This window comes from Mirounga angustirostris, unplaced genomic scaffold (assembly GCF_029215605.1).
Source record: "Mirounga angustirostris isolate CCGP_5_RB_7025 unplaced genomic scaffold, mMirAng1.0.hap1 SCAF_6, whole genome shotgun sequence".
NCBI lineage: Eukaryota > Metazoa > Chordata > Mammalia > Carnivora > Phocidae > Mirounga > Mirounga angustirostris.
In genome coordinates, this window is record NW_026991714.1 from 44,402,744 (window position 1) to 44,417,717 (window position 14,974).

A 14,974-nucleotide genomic window follows, 5' to 3' on the forward strand; every position below is an offset into this window, starting at 1 on the left:
GGCTGCCGGCCCAGAGTCCTTCAGTATTTCCCACTTTCTCAACGGGGCTGCAAACAGCACCGATGGGAGGAGCATTGAGGGCTTCTGGGCTAAGGGTGCTCTTGAACTTTCTTCCCGCTGGTGTCTGCCCAGATGTGAATAAATGCCGAGCGAAACCGCAGCGTGTGGGCTCAGGTTCGAGCTACGTCTGCCAGAGGGAGGAGCTCCTCTCGCTTTCCTCCCGGCGTGTGCGGCCCTCCGCACGCAGGCGGCGCGCGCCGGGGAAGCGGAACCCGGACGCGTGCGCCCCTTGCTTCTGGCCGGGTGCGGGCCGCGGTGCACCACCGGCTCGCCGTGCACCGCCCGCTCGCCGCCCTGCCCGGCATGGCGGAGCGCGGCGATTCCGAGCCCACCCCGGGCTGCAGCGGTCTGGGCCCGGGCGGCGTTCTCGGCGGCGGCGGCGGCGCCGCCCACTCATGGGCCCCGGAGGACGCCTGGATGGGCACCCACCCAAAGGTCAGAAGGCGCGAGAGGAGCAAGGCGCCGATCCGGGGCCCTTCCCCAGGTGGAAGGCCGCCGCCGTCCGCTCGGCCCTCGCCTCCCTGCGGGGCCGGGTCGCAGAGTTTGCGCGCGAACCTCACGGAAGGGGACCCGCGTGCACAGCGCCCGTGGCGGGCAGTCTTGGTTTTGTTTGTTTAGATGAGGTGAACTATTGCTCTGACACCCCCCCACCCCACCCCAGCCCCGGACACACACACCCATCCAAGCCTTTCCAGAGCGGGACATTAAACCCAGCGCCTCTCCAGGCAGAGCCCACTAATAACCATTGCACCAGTTTCTTTTTTTTTTTTTTTTAATTTCTTTTTCTTTTTTCTTTTTTCTTTATTTGAGAGAGAGAGAATGAGAGAGAGCAAGCACATGAGAGGGGGGAGGGTCAGCATTGCACCAGTTTCTTAGTTTTGCTGTCTAGGGCTCCTCCTGGGGATGGTCTCCTTTAATCCTCGCAGGAACCAAGTAACCACAGTACCCACAGCAAAAAACAGCTTGCGGGCCTTGGTTAGATAAAAAAGATCAAGGCTTAAAAGCACAGCCACGTTTGCACGTAGCCTTGAGCCCAGAATGTGCGTTGTGATTTTGCTGAAGTGCAATTTCCTGACTTTTCTCATTTCTTGTAAAGTTTGATTAGGTTCTTCTCCAAAGCAGACATTTGGGTGTTGTTTGTTTGTTTGTTGGGGTTTTTTTGTACAGCAGCAAAGAGGTGTATAGTTCCTTTGCTTGCTTCTGCTTGGCAAATTGCTGCCTTGGACCAGTAATGTCCCGAGCAATGAATGGACAGTGAATGGAGATGGGGGTTTTGTAGGAATCTCAGAGACTGGTCTAGTTATTTTAGTACGATTGCAGTCTTCTGCTGTGAAGCAGTATTTCATAGATCATTATCTAAAAACAGTCAAGAAAAATTTCGAAGATGTAAGTCTGAAAAGAGATAATCCCTTTTTATGTTCTCTTTCTTGATTTTATTCTCCTCCTCTACCCCCTCATTCCCCGTCAAGGTGAGAAAAACAAACATGGATATGTTATTCGGTGCCATAAAAAAGAACTGTAACACCATTAAGTAGCATGAACCCAATAGTTCTGTGTGAGACTTTAAGTAGACTGCTTGAGTTTGAAAACCCTGTTAGGTCACTAGCTTTGTGGGTTGTTTTTTTTTTTTTTTTTTTTTTTTGGAAGTTTTAAAAATCTCATTGTTCCTCAGTTTCCTCATCTGTAAAATAGGGATAATAATAGTACTTACCTTAGAGGGTTGTTACAGGATTAAATCAGTTAATATTTGTAAAACATTTGACATATAGTAAGCCCTATATAATATATATATAATATCTATAGTATGCAACATTAATTTCATTATTCTCATGCTTAGAAATCCTCAGTGTTTCTTTATGGGTAAAATTCAGACTTTTAGCTTGACTATCAAGACCTTGCAACCTGGTCTCCAGTTACCAATTAATTTCAGTGTCATTTTCAAACACATTTGTGGTGTGAAGAGGACAACTAATAATACCCCTGTTTTCCTGCACCTGTCCATACTTATGATGAAGCTAGTGGGAGAATATGATGGCAGGTCTGTACCCATGCAGGTCTGCTAATGCCTCACCTCTGCATTAGGCCTGCTTACCCACTGAGTCACTGGGATAGCAGGCAAACCTCAGGCTTCCCTTGCAGAGGTAGTCCACTCAAGAATGTTCTCCAGTGCTGACCAGCAAGTCTGAAAGAAGTCGGGAGTGGTTATTTAGCAGACTTTCTTCACAGGCAAACAGAGACCTTGGAAACAGTGGCTCTCAGTAACGTGCTGCAGTAGAAATCCTATTAAAAGATGTGTCTACTGCTGGCAGATAGATTTCTTTATAGGCCCTTGAATATGTGTGTATTCCCACCTATGTGTGATTACTCACGCTGTTACCCTGCCTTCTGTATTTACTCAAAGCATGTCTGCCGTTCAGGGCCCAATCTATATCCACCTCTGCCATGAAACATTCACCAACCAAGCCATCCAAGTAGAGCTCCTCTGACTTGTTGTCTCATGTTTTTTTTATTTCACACACTGGTTTTTAATCACTGTCATGGGTTCTTATTTGCCTAACAATTGCAAGTGTGCGTGTGTTTACCTTAACAATTGCAAGCTTTTTAGAGATGGGGATCAGGTTTTAATTGCTTTCTAACTCCCACAGTACCTAGAAGAGAGTCTTCTGCTTTTATATATATATATTTAATGAGTAGTTGTTGATTGAGTGAAAGAAAATATTAAGAGATTCTTCCTTCTCTGACAATTACGTTTTGATTTCCAGTATTTAGAAATGATGGAATTAGATATAGGAGATGCCAGCCAAGTTTACATAGCATTCTTGGTTTACCTGGACCTCATGGAGAGTAAGTTATTTGTTTTATTGTTCTGTTGTTGGGGCTATGGCAGGGGGATGGGGAGTTGGGTTGGGATATGGTATTAAGCATTTTCTGTTAATTTTGTCAGTTTTGTAATTTCTTCATTTACATTGGGAATTACTGGGTAACAGAAAATACTAGAAAAGTGAAGAGAAGATAATAATTCTGGGTGACGTTTGCTCAGTGGAGTATTAGGTAGAAATTTAGAATTTTATCTTTTATTTTGATAAACATTATTGTCCATTCAATGATGCACTTTTAGGTAAAAGTTGGCATGAAGTAAATTGTGTTGGATTACCAGATCTCCAGCTCATCTGCCTTGTCGGTACTGAGATAGAAGGAGAAGGATTACAGACTGTGGTGCCTACACCCATCAGTGCTTCCCTCAGCCATAACAGGTGGGCAGGTGATTTCGGTCTTTTAACATGTTAGTTCCTTTCCACTAGGAATCATTAAATTCGGGGTAGTAATATATTTTTAAAGGAACATAGGGTACAGGGATCATAGCTTTACTCTTGGTTATTTGAGGAATAAGTTAATTATGAGCATTTAACAAGTATTTAGCACTTACTGTATTGTCAGTACTTTTTCAGAGAAGGAATATGTATGATAGAAATACTATATTAAGAGAACAGAAAATGTTTTCATTCTTATAAGGAGGCAAGACCATTATACTTGAAACACAGGTATTTTAAGATGTACCATAATAATTGATACAAATTATATTTGCTATAGATGTTGGTGAAGAGTGTGCTTAACATGCAAGTTGAAATCAAAGAAAGTGTCGTGCAGTTCATGGGATCTTTTTTAAAAAATCTTAGCTACACAGAATTGGATTAAACATATCTTTATTTCATGACACATTCTACAAATCAACCTCACGAAATAAAACTAGATTCTTGGCAGTAACTTATATCTAACTATATGGGTCCCCTCCTTCTTTGCTTCCACTGTCCTGAGGTAACTCATCCTGAATCCCATATTCATTGGGAATTGTTTAATTTTAAATCTTTTTAACTTTATAAGAGCATATAATCTTGACACTGACTTTATACACTCAGTATTATATTGCTGAGATTAATCCATTGTTGTGTATTTGGTTTTGGCTGCCATATCGTATTCCATTGTGTGATTGTACCCTAGTTTACACATCTGCTTTCCTGTTGATGGAGAGTTGCTAATGTTTGACTTTAGGGGATAATTTCAAACTGTTTTCCAAAGTGGTTGCCTCACTTTACTTTCCACTTGCAGTGTAAACAAGATCTCTTGAAGTTGTATTGTTTCTGACATTTGGTACCGTAAGACTTTAAAATTTTTGTCAGTTGAATGGGTTATCTCATGGTGGTCTTAATTTGTATTTTTCTGATCTCTGATATTTTGATCATTTCTTTATATATTTATCGTTTCCTCTCTTGAGAAATTCCTGTTCATATCCTTTGCCTATCGGATTGTTTGCAGTTTTCTCATTGACTTGTAGGAGTTCTTTATATATTCTTGACAATAATCCTTTTGGTTGTGTTTCCCAGTTCTTAACTCTGTTTTCAAGTATTTTTTGATGAATAACAGTTCTTAATTTGAATAAATTATATTTATACATTTTTATAATCAATGTCTTTGTGTCTAGGTTAAGAAATATTTCCTATCTAAAGGTCTTAGGAAAACTCACCTATATTTTCACTAAGAGTTTTAAAGTTTTTTTTTTTTTTCATGGTGTGAGAAGGTGAGGGACCTTGTTTTCATGTGGATAATCATTTTTTTCTACTTCCCTTTGCTGAATAGTCTCCTCCTTCCTCATTATCTGACATATCACCTCTGTCATTTTCCAAAGCTCCATTTATGCACTGACTTGTTTCTGAGCTCTCTTTATATTCCATTAGTCAATATATCTATCCTTGTGCCACTATCACATTTTCTTAATTCCTGCTTCAGAAGAAGTCCTGATATCCTTGGTATCTGGCTATCAAGTCTTCTTTTCTGCTTTTCTTCTTTGAAGCTGTAGCAGGCAGCCTCTAAGATGGCTTCTTGGACTCCCGCCTTCTGGTAGTCCCACCCTTGTGTAATTCCCTTTCCTTGAGTGTAGTCTGTACTTGCTGCCTTGCTTTTAACAAATAAAATGAGGCAAAAATGATGGGATGTTCCTTCTAAGATGACATTACAAAAGACTATGGCTTCTGTCTTGGGTACTGTCTCTCACTTGCTTGTTCTGAGGAAAGCCAGCTGCCCTGTGAACTGTCATTTAGAATGGCTGAAAATAGAGGAGTAAAAGTAACTATTGATGGAGCAAGATTCTTGAGAGTCAGGGAGGGGTGGATTCCAGAAAATAGTTGAAAGGATTAATATTGAGCTAAAGGAGGAGGATCTCAACTTCTAAGACTGTGAGGCAGTTAGAAAGGACAGATGAAAACAGAGCTATATTTGGATGGGTAAATGCATATAGAAGAGAGCAGAGTACCTTAAATTCCAACATGAAGGGCTTTAATGAATACCTTTGTTTTTCTCATTTACTGTGATTGAAGAAAAAGAGCACTGGACTGAAGCCTTAAGACCTGGGTTCTGATCTTGGCACTGACACAATATTTTGTTTGATGATTGGTGACACACCTAATTTCTCTGGGTTTTAGTTTTTTTGTCCTTCATTGAGGGATTTAGATTGTCAGTGGATAATATGTAAGATCCTTTCCAAATCAAAGCTATCATAATTTGTTCTTTTCTTTTTTTTTTTTAAGATTTTTTTTTAATTATTTTTTTATTTGACAGAGACACAGCGAGAGAGGGAACACAAGCAGGGGGAGTGAGAGAGGGAGAAGCAGGCTTCCCGCTGAGCAGGGAGCCCAATGTGGGGCTCGATCCCAGGACCCTGGGATCATGACCTGAGCCGAAGGCAGACACTTAACAACTGAGCCACCCAGGTGCCCCATAATTCATTATTTTCAATAGTGTATTCCATAAAACTATATTAAACTAATTTTTAGATTTCTATTAATATTTTTGGTACAGTTTTGTATAATTCATTATAAGAATTTTTTTTCAATATATCAGGCTAGTCATACTCTGAGAGGCTCTTTACTGTGAGATTTTTCTGTGTGTTTCAGAATCACAAATAGTTGATAGGGTTGACATCAAATTTGATCACTGATACTTTCTGTTTTTTACTAGCATGAGTTCTAAGCCTCTTTGTGTCTAAAAGACTTAATAATTCATTCATGAAAACTCACCCTTTGTGTCTTTTAGTTACTGCAACAAATACCATACCAGTTTACTATTATTGTTATACTATTTGTTTGGAAAAGGAACTACCATTTGGAATTAACCTGAATTTAATCCTAAAAAATAAAATTGGTAGTCTGTTTGAATCAAAATGATTCATAAGTCTAGAGGTAGAAATTTAAGTCCTATTACTTTCTAGTTTTTTCCAATTGGTGATTATTGATTTTCCAGCTTTATTACATAAAGCTTGTTTTCCTCTTTAAATAGAATTAGTTGGGAGGACAAAGATACAAAAGTAGGGATCCGAAAGGGTACGTGCACCCCGATGTTTATAGCAGCAATGTCCACAATAGCCAAACTGTGGAAAGAGCCAAGATGTCCATCGACAGATGAATGGATAAAGAAGATGTGGTATATATATACAATGGAATATTATGCAGCCATCAAAAGGAATGAGATCTTGCCATTTGCAACAACGTGGATGGAACTGGAGGGTATAATGTTGAGTGAAATCAGTCAAACAGAGAAAGACATGTATCATATGACCTCACTGATATGAGGAATTCTTAATCTCTGGAAACAAACTGAGGGTTGCTGGAGTGGGGGGTGGGGTGGGAGGGATGGGGTGACTGGGTGATAGACACTGGGAAGGGTATGTACTCTGGTAAGCGCTGTGAATTGTGCAAGACTGTTAAATCTCAGATCTGTACCTCTGAAACAAATAATGCAATATATGTTAAGAAAAAAGAAGAAGAAGAAGAAGAAGAAGGTAGCAGGAGGGGAAGAATGAAGGGGGGGAAATCGGAGGGGGAGACGAACCATGAGAGACGATGGACTCTGAAAAACAAACTGAGGGTTCTAGAGGGGAGGGGTGTGGGAGGATGGGTTAGCCTGGTAATGGGTATTGAGGAGGGCACATTCTGCATGGAACACTGGGTGTTATGCACAAACAATGAATCATGGAACACTACATCTAAAACTAATGATGTAATGTATGGGGATTAACATAAGAATAAAAAAAAAGAATTGGGAGGATAAATTAGTAAGCCATTTTTACCCTCTTGCATTTAATAACTCAGAGGGCTTAATGTATCTTGGTTTTTATATAAATATTCATAATTATATTATGCAGTGGAATAATAATATAGAAAATAGCACAAATGAGGCCCAATACCCAGTAGATTTATTATGCTGTCTATGGCATAAAATTTTCTCGACTCAAAGTATGCAAATAACTTTTTAACAAATAGCTATTGTGTGTGTGTGTGTGTGTGTGTGAATGAGAAAGTGTGTATTTAATTTCATTCCTCAGTCTTTAACAGGAGTGGTATTTTTAGGTAGTAGGCATACTTTTATCTATTTTTGCCTCCATGCATATTTTGTATGTAAAATGTTATATATCTAACAGATACATGATTTCAGACATTTGTTTGTTAATGTAGGAATTTTCCTTCATTAGTAACACAGAGAAGAAAATGGTTGACTTTGAATCTTTGGCAGCCTTACATAGGGAAGAAATTCATGTCCTAAAAGTATTTGGGTAGGACTTTGTGAGGCTAGTTCACCAAATAAATAACTAAATGAATAAATAGAATGTTTTATATAAGAAAGCTAACAGCTTACTTTATTCAGTAATAAATCATCTACAAAAATAAATCACTGTGTTCACTTTTAAACAGCTTTTTTTTCTCAGATAATATTGTTGAGGCTTTTTAGTCTTTACTTACCAAGTATTTATTGAGTGACTATCATGTGTCAGGCAGTGATCTAAGTGTAGGGATACCATGTTGATCAAGACAACTCCCTTTTTTGGTATCGGTGACATACAACATTATATTAGGTTTCAGGTGTACAATAAAATGATTTGGTATTTGTATATATTGTGAAATGATCATCACAAGAAGCCTAGTTAAGATCTGTCACCATATGTAGTTACAGAATTTGTTTTCTTGTGATGAGAGCTTTTAAGATCTACTTTCTTAAGTCACTTTCATATATGCAATACAGTGTTATTAACTGTAGTTTCCATGCTATACATTATATTCCCATAATTTATTTATTTTATAACTGGAAGTTTGTGCCTTTTGCCTCCTTCAACCCATTTTGTCCACTCCCCACCCCCGCCTTTGACAGCCACCAATCTGTTCTCTGTATCTATGAACTTTTTTTTTTTTTAGGATTCCAGATATAAATGAGATCATATGGTATTTAAGACAGCCTCTTGAAAATAGTGTTCTGGTACTAAATGTTGGCTTGGAAAATAAATTTTATTTTATTTTTTGGTAATTGTTGGATGGGATCTTAATAAAAACAGAATTCTCCTTTGTTCTGAGACTTAATTAACTGTGTAATTTGGGACTGCCTCCACTTATTTTATTGTTAGGTAATTGAATAAAAAGGACAATGGAGTACTGATAAGTACTTTATAGAAGGTTGTAGCAAGACTCAGAGGAAGGACAGGAAAAATCTCCTGTAGGTGGTAGAAGACTGTGTTTTAGCAGGACAACTGCAAGTAGTTAAACATGGTTGCCTGCCTATAAGCATGGTGTCTAGTTCAGAGCAGGTGCTTTATAATGTTGGGGAAGGCAGCTAATGAATAAATGAATATATAGAACTCAAGGGAAAATAAGGAAGGATGGGAAGTGAGGTGGGAAAGGTTACCTAGATCATGAAGGCCATCACTGATGTCAGTGTTTTGCTATTAAAAATTATACTGTAATGAATAACCTTATAAGTATATCTTTGTTCTCATGTATGACAGCTTCTCTAGGGTGGAAGTCTAGAGGTGGAATGGCTGGGACTTCAAGCATTTACACCTTCCTCTTTACTGGTTATTACTAAATTGCTCAATGAATAGTTATCAGTTTATAGTCCACAATATGTAAGTTTTCATAGAGTAGGAGAAGAGATTTACTGACCTATAACTGACAAAGATTAATTCATAGTATATAAATAACTTTTGTGACTCAAGGAAAAACAACCCAACAAAAAACATGGACAGAAACAGGCAGTTCGCAGAAAAGGAACTCAAATGGCTCAAATCCGTTTATAATCAGGGAAATAGAAATATAAAATGTGCTCATTGGTGGTTTGTCTTAACTATGCAGAAGCTTTTCAGACAGTTTACATTGTTATTGTGTGACAAAAAGAAGGTATTAGCTTATGGGGGAATCTTTGAATAGGGCTACAGCTAGCTCAGAGAGTACCTTTGAGTGAATTAGAAAGAGACAAAAAAAGTCTCCAGGGTTGAAAGCGTGGCAAGCAGCATAAGCCGGATTTCAGACCCACTTGTACCAGGCACTCTTGTGCAAGGCACAATCTGTGCAGCATACACAATTCCCTGTCCCTGCAGCATGTTTACTGAGTCCTGGCTTTCCACAAAGAACACTAAAAATTGCTGCTATGTGGATGGTGTCACTGAAAGGCTTTAGGCAGGGGAGTAATACTGTAGATGATTCCATGGGGTTGTAAGAGTATTTTGCATTTGTAGACAATGTTACAGTATTTCAAAGTACATTCCTAAGTGTACTCTCATCAGCACTAAAATTCTGAATGGTTTATAGGGTATTTCTTTTATCTAATTTCACATGTAAAAAGCTGAGGTTAAAAATGTATCTTTATTTATACTCTGCTGTTTCCAGAAGATTATGCGGGATTAAGTGAGTTGCATCAGAATCATAGTAGATAACAAAGTCTCATTGCTATTAGAGTTCTGTTTCTTTCTTTCTATTTCTATTGGTGTTTTTAAAATCTTTTTTTATTGAAGTATAGTTAATATATGGTATTATTTAAGTTTCAGGGGTATAACACTCTGATTCAAGAGTTATAGACATTACAAAATGTTTACCACAGTAAGTGCAGTTAGCATGTGTCACCATACAAAGTAATTATAATATTGTTGACTATATTCTCCAAGTTGACTATATTTTCATCCCCGATGATTTATTTATTTTATTACTGGAAGTTTGTACCCCTCAATCCCCATCACCTATTTTGCCCATCTCCCCACCCCCTCTCTCTCTGGCAACCACCAGTTTGTTCTCTATTTATAAGTCTATTTCTGGGTTTATGTTTATTTGTTTGTTGTTTTGTTTTTTAGATTCCACATTTAAGTGAAATCATGGTGTTTATCTTTTTCTGGCTTATTTCATTTAGCTTAATATCTTCTAGGTTCACCCATATTGTTATGAATACCAAGATTTCGTTCTTTTTTATAGCTGAGTAATGTTCCATCATATATATTATATATGCACACACATACACACACACACACCCCACATCTTTATCTATCATCTATTGGATCCATCTATTGGCACTTGGATTGCCTCCATATCTTGGCTGTTATAAATAATGCTGCATTAAACATAGGGGTACATATATCTTTTTGAATTAGTAGTTTCGTTTTCTTTGGGTAAATACCCAGTAGTGGAATTACTGAATCATAGGGTTATTCTATTTTTAATTTTTTGAGGAACCTCCATACTATCTTCCATAATAGCTGCACCAATTTACTTTCCCACCAGCAGTGCACAGGGTTCCCTTTTCTCCACATCCTTGCCAACATGTTTCTTGTCTTAAATCTTTTATTGTAGTATAAAACCAGATACAGAAAACCACACAACAAAAATGTATAGATTGAGTTATATGATAAACATCTTGAATCGTAGTAACTACCATCAAGTCAAGAAATAGAAGTTTTCCGGTCATCCCCAAGCCTCTTCCATGTGCTTTGTTCCAAGCATAACCCTCTCTTTCCCACAAAAGTAGCTGTTATTCATACTTTTATAGTAATAATTTCCTTGTGTTTCTCTGTAGTTTAGTTGTGTCCTTTTTTTTTTTTTAGGATTTTATTTATTTGGGGGGCGCCTGGGCGGCTCAGTTGATTGTCTGCCTTCCGCTCAGGGTCATGATCCCAGGGTTCTGAGATTGAGTCCCACATTGGGCTCCCTGCTCCGCAGGGCAGGGAGCCTGCTTCTCCCTCTACCCTCTACCCCTCCCGCCTGCTCATGTACTCTCTCTCTCACACTTTCTCTCAAATAAACAAATAAAATCTTAAGAAAAAAAAGATTTTATTTATTTGAAAGAGAGAAAAAGCATGAGCAGGGGGGAGGGGCAGCGGGAGAGGGAAAAGCAGACTCCCTGCTGAGCAGGGAGCCCGATGTGGGGCTCGATCCCAGGACCCCAAGATTATGACCTGAGCCAGAGTCAGACACTTAACCAACTGAGCCACCCAGGCACCCCAGTTGTGCCTTTTTTTGTTAAGTCAGGCTTATTGAGGTAAAATTTATATACAGTAAAAATCACTCATTTTAGGGATACAGACATGTGAGTTTTTAATAAATGTATATAGTCATGTAACCAATACACAATTCCCCCAAAACTTCCCTCATGCTCCTCTGTCATCAATTCCTATAGTTTTGTCTTTTCCAGAGGGTCATATCAGTAGAATCATAGCCTTTGTGTCATGCTTCTATCCCTTAGCATGATGCTTTGGAGATTATTCCATGTTGTTGCATGTATCGTAGTGTGCCCCTTTTTATTGCTGAGTAGTATTCCATTGTGTGGATGTGCCACAGTTTGTTTAACCAATCACCAGTTGTTGGATATTTGGATTGTTTCTGGTTTTTGGCTTTCATGGATGAAAGCTATAAACATTCTCTTTAGGTCTTTGTGTAGACATATGCCTGCAGTTCTCCTGAGTGAATATTTAGGCACTGAATTACTAACTAGTTCATATGATAAATGTATTTTTAACTTTATAAGAAACTGCCAGATATTCTCCAAAGCTACTGTGCTATTTTCTGTACCCACCAGCAAAGTATAGAAGTTCTAGTTGCTCCACAACTTGGCAACATTTGGATTATCAGTTTATTTAATTTCAGTCATTCAGTTAAGTATGTAGAGATATCGCATTGTGGCTTTAAATTTGTATTTCCCTAATGACTAATGATGTTGAGCAACTTTTGATGTACATATTTGCCACCTGTACCTCTTCTTTGGTCAAGTATCAGTTCAGATCTGTTGCTTATATTTTAAAGATTGTGTTATTTGTATTCTTAATAAATTGTAAGAGTTCTTTATGTGTTCTACATACAATTCCTTTATCAAGTATTCTTTTGAAAATATTTTTTTCCAGTCTATGACTTGTCTTAATTTCTTTGGAAGAACAGAAGGTTTTAATTTTGATTGATGTTCAGTTTATCATTTTTTCTTTTACAGTTTGTAGTTTTTGTGTTCTATGTAAGAAATGTGTGCTTAACCCACAGTCATAAAATTTTCTCCTACATTTTCTTTTCAAAGTTTTACAGTTCTAGTTTTTACTTTTAGGTCTGTGATTAATTTAAGTTGAATTTTATATATGGTATGAGCTAAGAGGGTCAAGATTCTTTTTCCTTTTTTTCTTTTTGCAAATGCATGTCCAGTAGTTCCAGCGTGATTTAATTGCTGCAACACCTCTGTTGAAAATCACTTGATCATGTGTGTACGTCTATTTCTGGACTCTAGTCTATACTCTTGATCTGTGTGTCTATCCTTCTGTCAGTGTCATACTATCTTGACTATAACTTTGTTAGGAAGACTTGAAATCAGGTAATGTAAGTCCTCCAACTTTTTCAGAGTTTTTTTGGGGGGGGCTATACTAGGTCCTTTTATTTTCCATATAAAATTTAAAATCAGCTTTATCTCTACAAATAATTTGTAGAGTTATTTGTGTCTCACAAATTTTGACCATTAAATTTTTTTTGTTGTTATATCTTATAAATCTCCATTGATCTGCAGTAGAGATTGGCAAACCTTTTCCATAAAGCTCTGGATAGCAAATATTTTTGATTTTGCAGGCTGTTTTGTCTCTGTCATAACTCAGCTCTGCCATGTTAGTGTGAAAGCAGCCATAGACAATATGTAAACACATGGGTGTGGCTGTGTTCTTATAACTTCATTTATAAAAAATAGAGGGCAGTTCAGATTTGGCTCACAGACCAGTAGTTTACTAACCCCTGATGTATGGGTTCTGCCTCTATCCCTTTCTTTTCTTTACAGTTTTCCTGTTAAAGAACCTGGGCCATTTGACCTGCATCCTCTCCCATAGTCTGTGTTTGCCAACTGCTCATTCACGGTGCATTGCAACATGTTTCTCTGTCCTCTGCCTTTTCTGCACATTAGCAGCTGGAACCAGAGCGTTGATAGATTTGATTTGATCACATTAGTAAGACCATAAAGTAGCTGGTGGTCTGTTCTTTGATCAGTAGGCATATAATGTCTGATTACCTCTCTCTGTGTGATCTTGGTAACTATTGGTACTTAATGCCTAGCATTTACTGGTGGTTTTAACCTTTGTTATCACTATTGTTCTGACTCATGATTCCAGTTCACTTCCCTTGGACTGCAGCAAAGATTCATAGTATTAGTATTATAGGCTTTGGTCATATATTGTTCCCAGAACCTCTTGGTGCTGACTTTCCCCTTTGACTCTCAGGAAAGCATGGTGGAATGTGAGTGGACAAGAATGATGATATAGGGAATATTAATTTTATATTAAAACATAACTTGCCAACTTTGGTACTTTATTGTTAGAAACAAATTACTTGTCACACACTGCACAGTCTACCTGAACACACCAGTAGTAAATCACTATCCTGTTGTATGCTGCTTAGTTACTTGATATATGGTGTGTGTGTGTTTATGTGTGTTTTAATGCTTTGTATCCCTCAAAAATATTAAATAACATTTTTATTACTAAGGAATCTGGGTAGTATACAAAGCATGAGAGCCAGAGGAATTCGTAATTTGCTGGGGGTGAAAGCTCATGTTGTTTACAAAAGACATACAGCATGTAAGGCATAATAGCTGTCTCCTTTATTTAAGTCCTAAATTTTGGAGTCTGTTGTTTGTAAAACTGGACTAAACTCTATCATTTACGTACGTAACTACAACTTAGCTATAAAATATTTCCCCAGCGATGACAATAAACAATCTCCCTGTATCTCTTATAGTCACTTCAGTAGCTGCCTTGCTGCTTGACTACTGAGTAGCCGAGAAGCATATATATTCACATGGCTTATTTTTTCCATTATTTATTTTATGATGTGTATACTGACTCCTAAAGAGGTAACAGTTCTAGTCAGCATGTAATGATTTATCTGTGTGAATTTCTAAGAATGCCTAAACAATTTTTGTATCCATTTCCCTCCTGTTTTTCCAGGCTTTGGACCTGGTTTAATTTACATAGTTTCTGGCAAGAGTGTAGGGTGAATGTGTATTTGAATGGAAGTGAGTGAATGCATTACTTTGAGCAAAAGTACACTTTGTGACTGGTGATATCTGTAAAGCAGTTATACATAATAATACGTTCATATTTAAAACACCTTGACTTATATTTCAAGTCTCAGAAGGTCTTGTGTATAATAGTCCCTTGTGAAAATATTGATTTAATACTAATTGCTGATCTCCAGTGGGAGGATAGAATTGGTAAAGAGCCCACATATGACTATCTAGTAGGAAAATTATGCTGATGGAGTAGGAGGTTGTTTGTTTTTCTTGAAGGGAAGGACACACCTCCTTTTTCTCTCATCTAAAAATACTTATTAAAGCTAATGTAAAATGATTTTTAGCTTACATTTTAAAATACTCTATTAAGTTATATATTTGGATGGGATATGCATATGGAAAGTACTCTAGATTATTTCTTACTAAAGTGAATCTAGGAATCCATGTAGCAAGTTTGGTAAATGACTGTAAATGTTATGAATACAGTTTCCCCAGACACAGCAATGATATAAAATCATATTAATAAATTCACTGAGGTCAAAGAGATCTGATGAATTTAAAGATGAGACAACCAGAGGAATCCTAA

The 14,974-nt window shown here is 37.8% G+C and overlaps 1 protein-coding gene across 2 annotated transcripts in view; it reads left to right on the forward strand.

Moving 5' to 3' along the window:
- The first annotated feature begins 232 nt into the window (after positions 1-232).
- The window catches only part of TSEN15 (tRNA splicing endonuclease subunit 15), a 32,752-nt gene continuing 18,010 nt past the window's right edge, over positions 233-14,974 (forward strand). The window contains exons 1-3 of one of the 2 annotated variants that reach the window (XM_045877313.3): positions 233-495; positions 2,823-2,904; positions 3,179-3,314. In XM_045877313.3, the coding sequence (XP_045733269.1) occupies positions 364-495; positions 2,823-2,904; positions 3,179-3,314 (350 nt within the window). In that variant the 5' untranslated portion in view covers positions 233-363. The remainder of the gene's footprint in view (positions 496-2,822; positions 2,905-3,178; positions 3,315-14,974) is intronic. The other variant, XM_045877312.3, reaches the window with a different exon arrangement.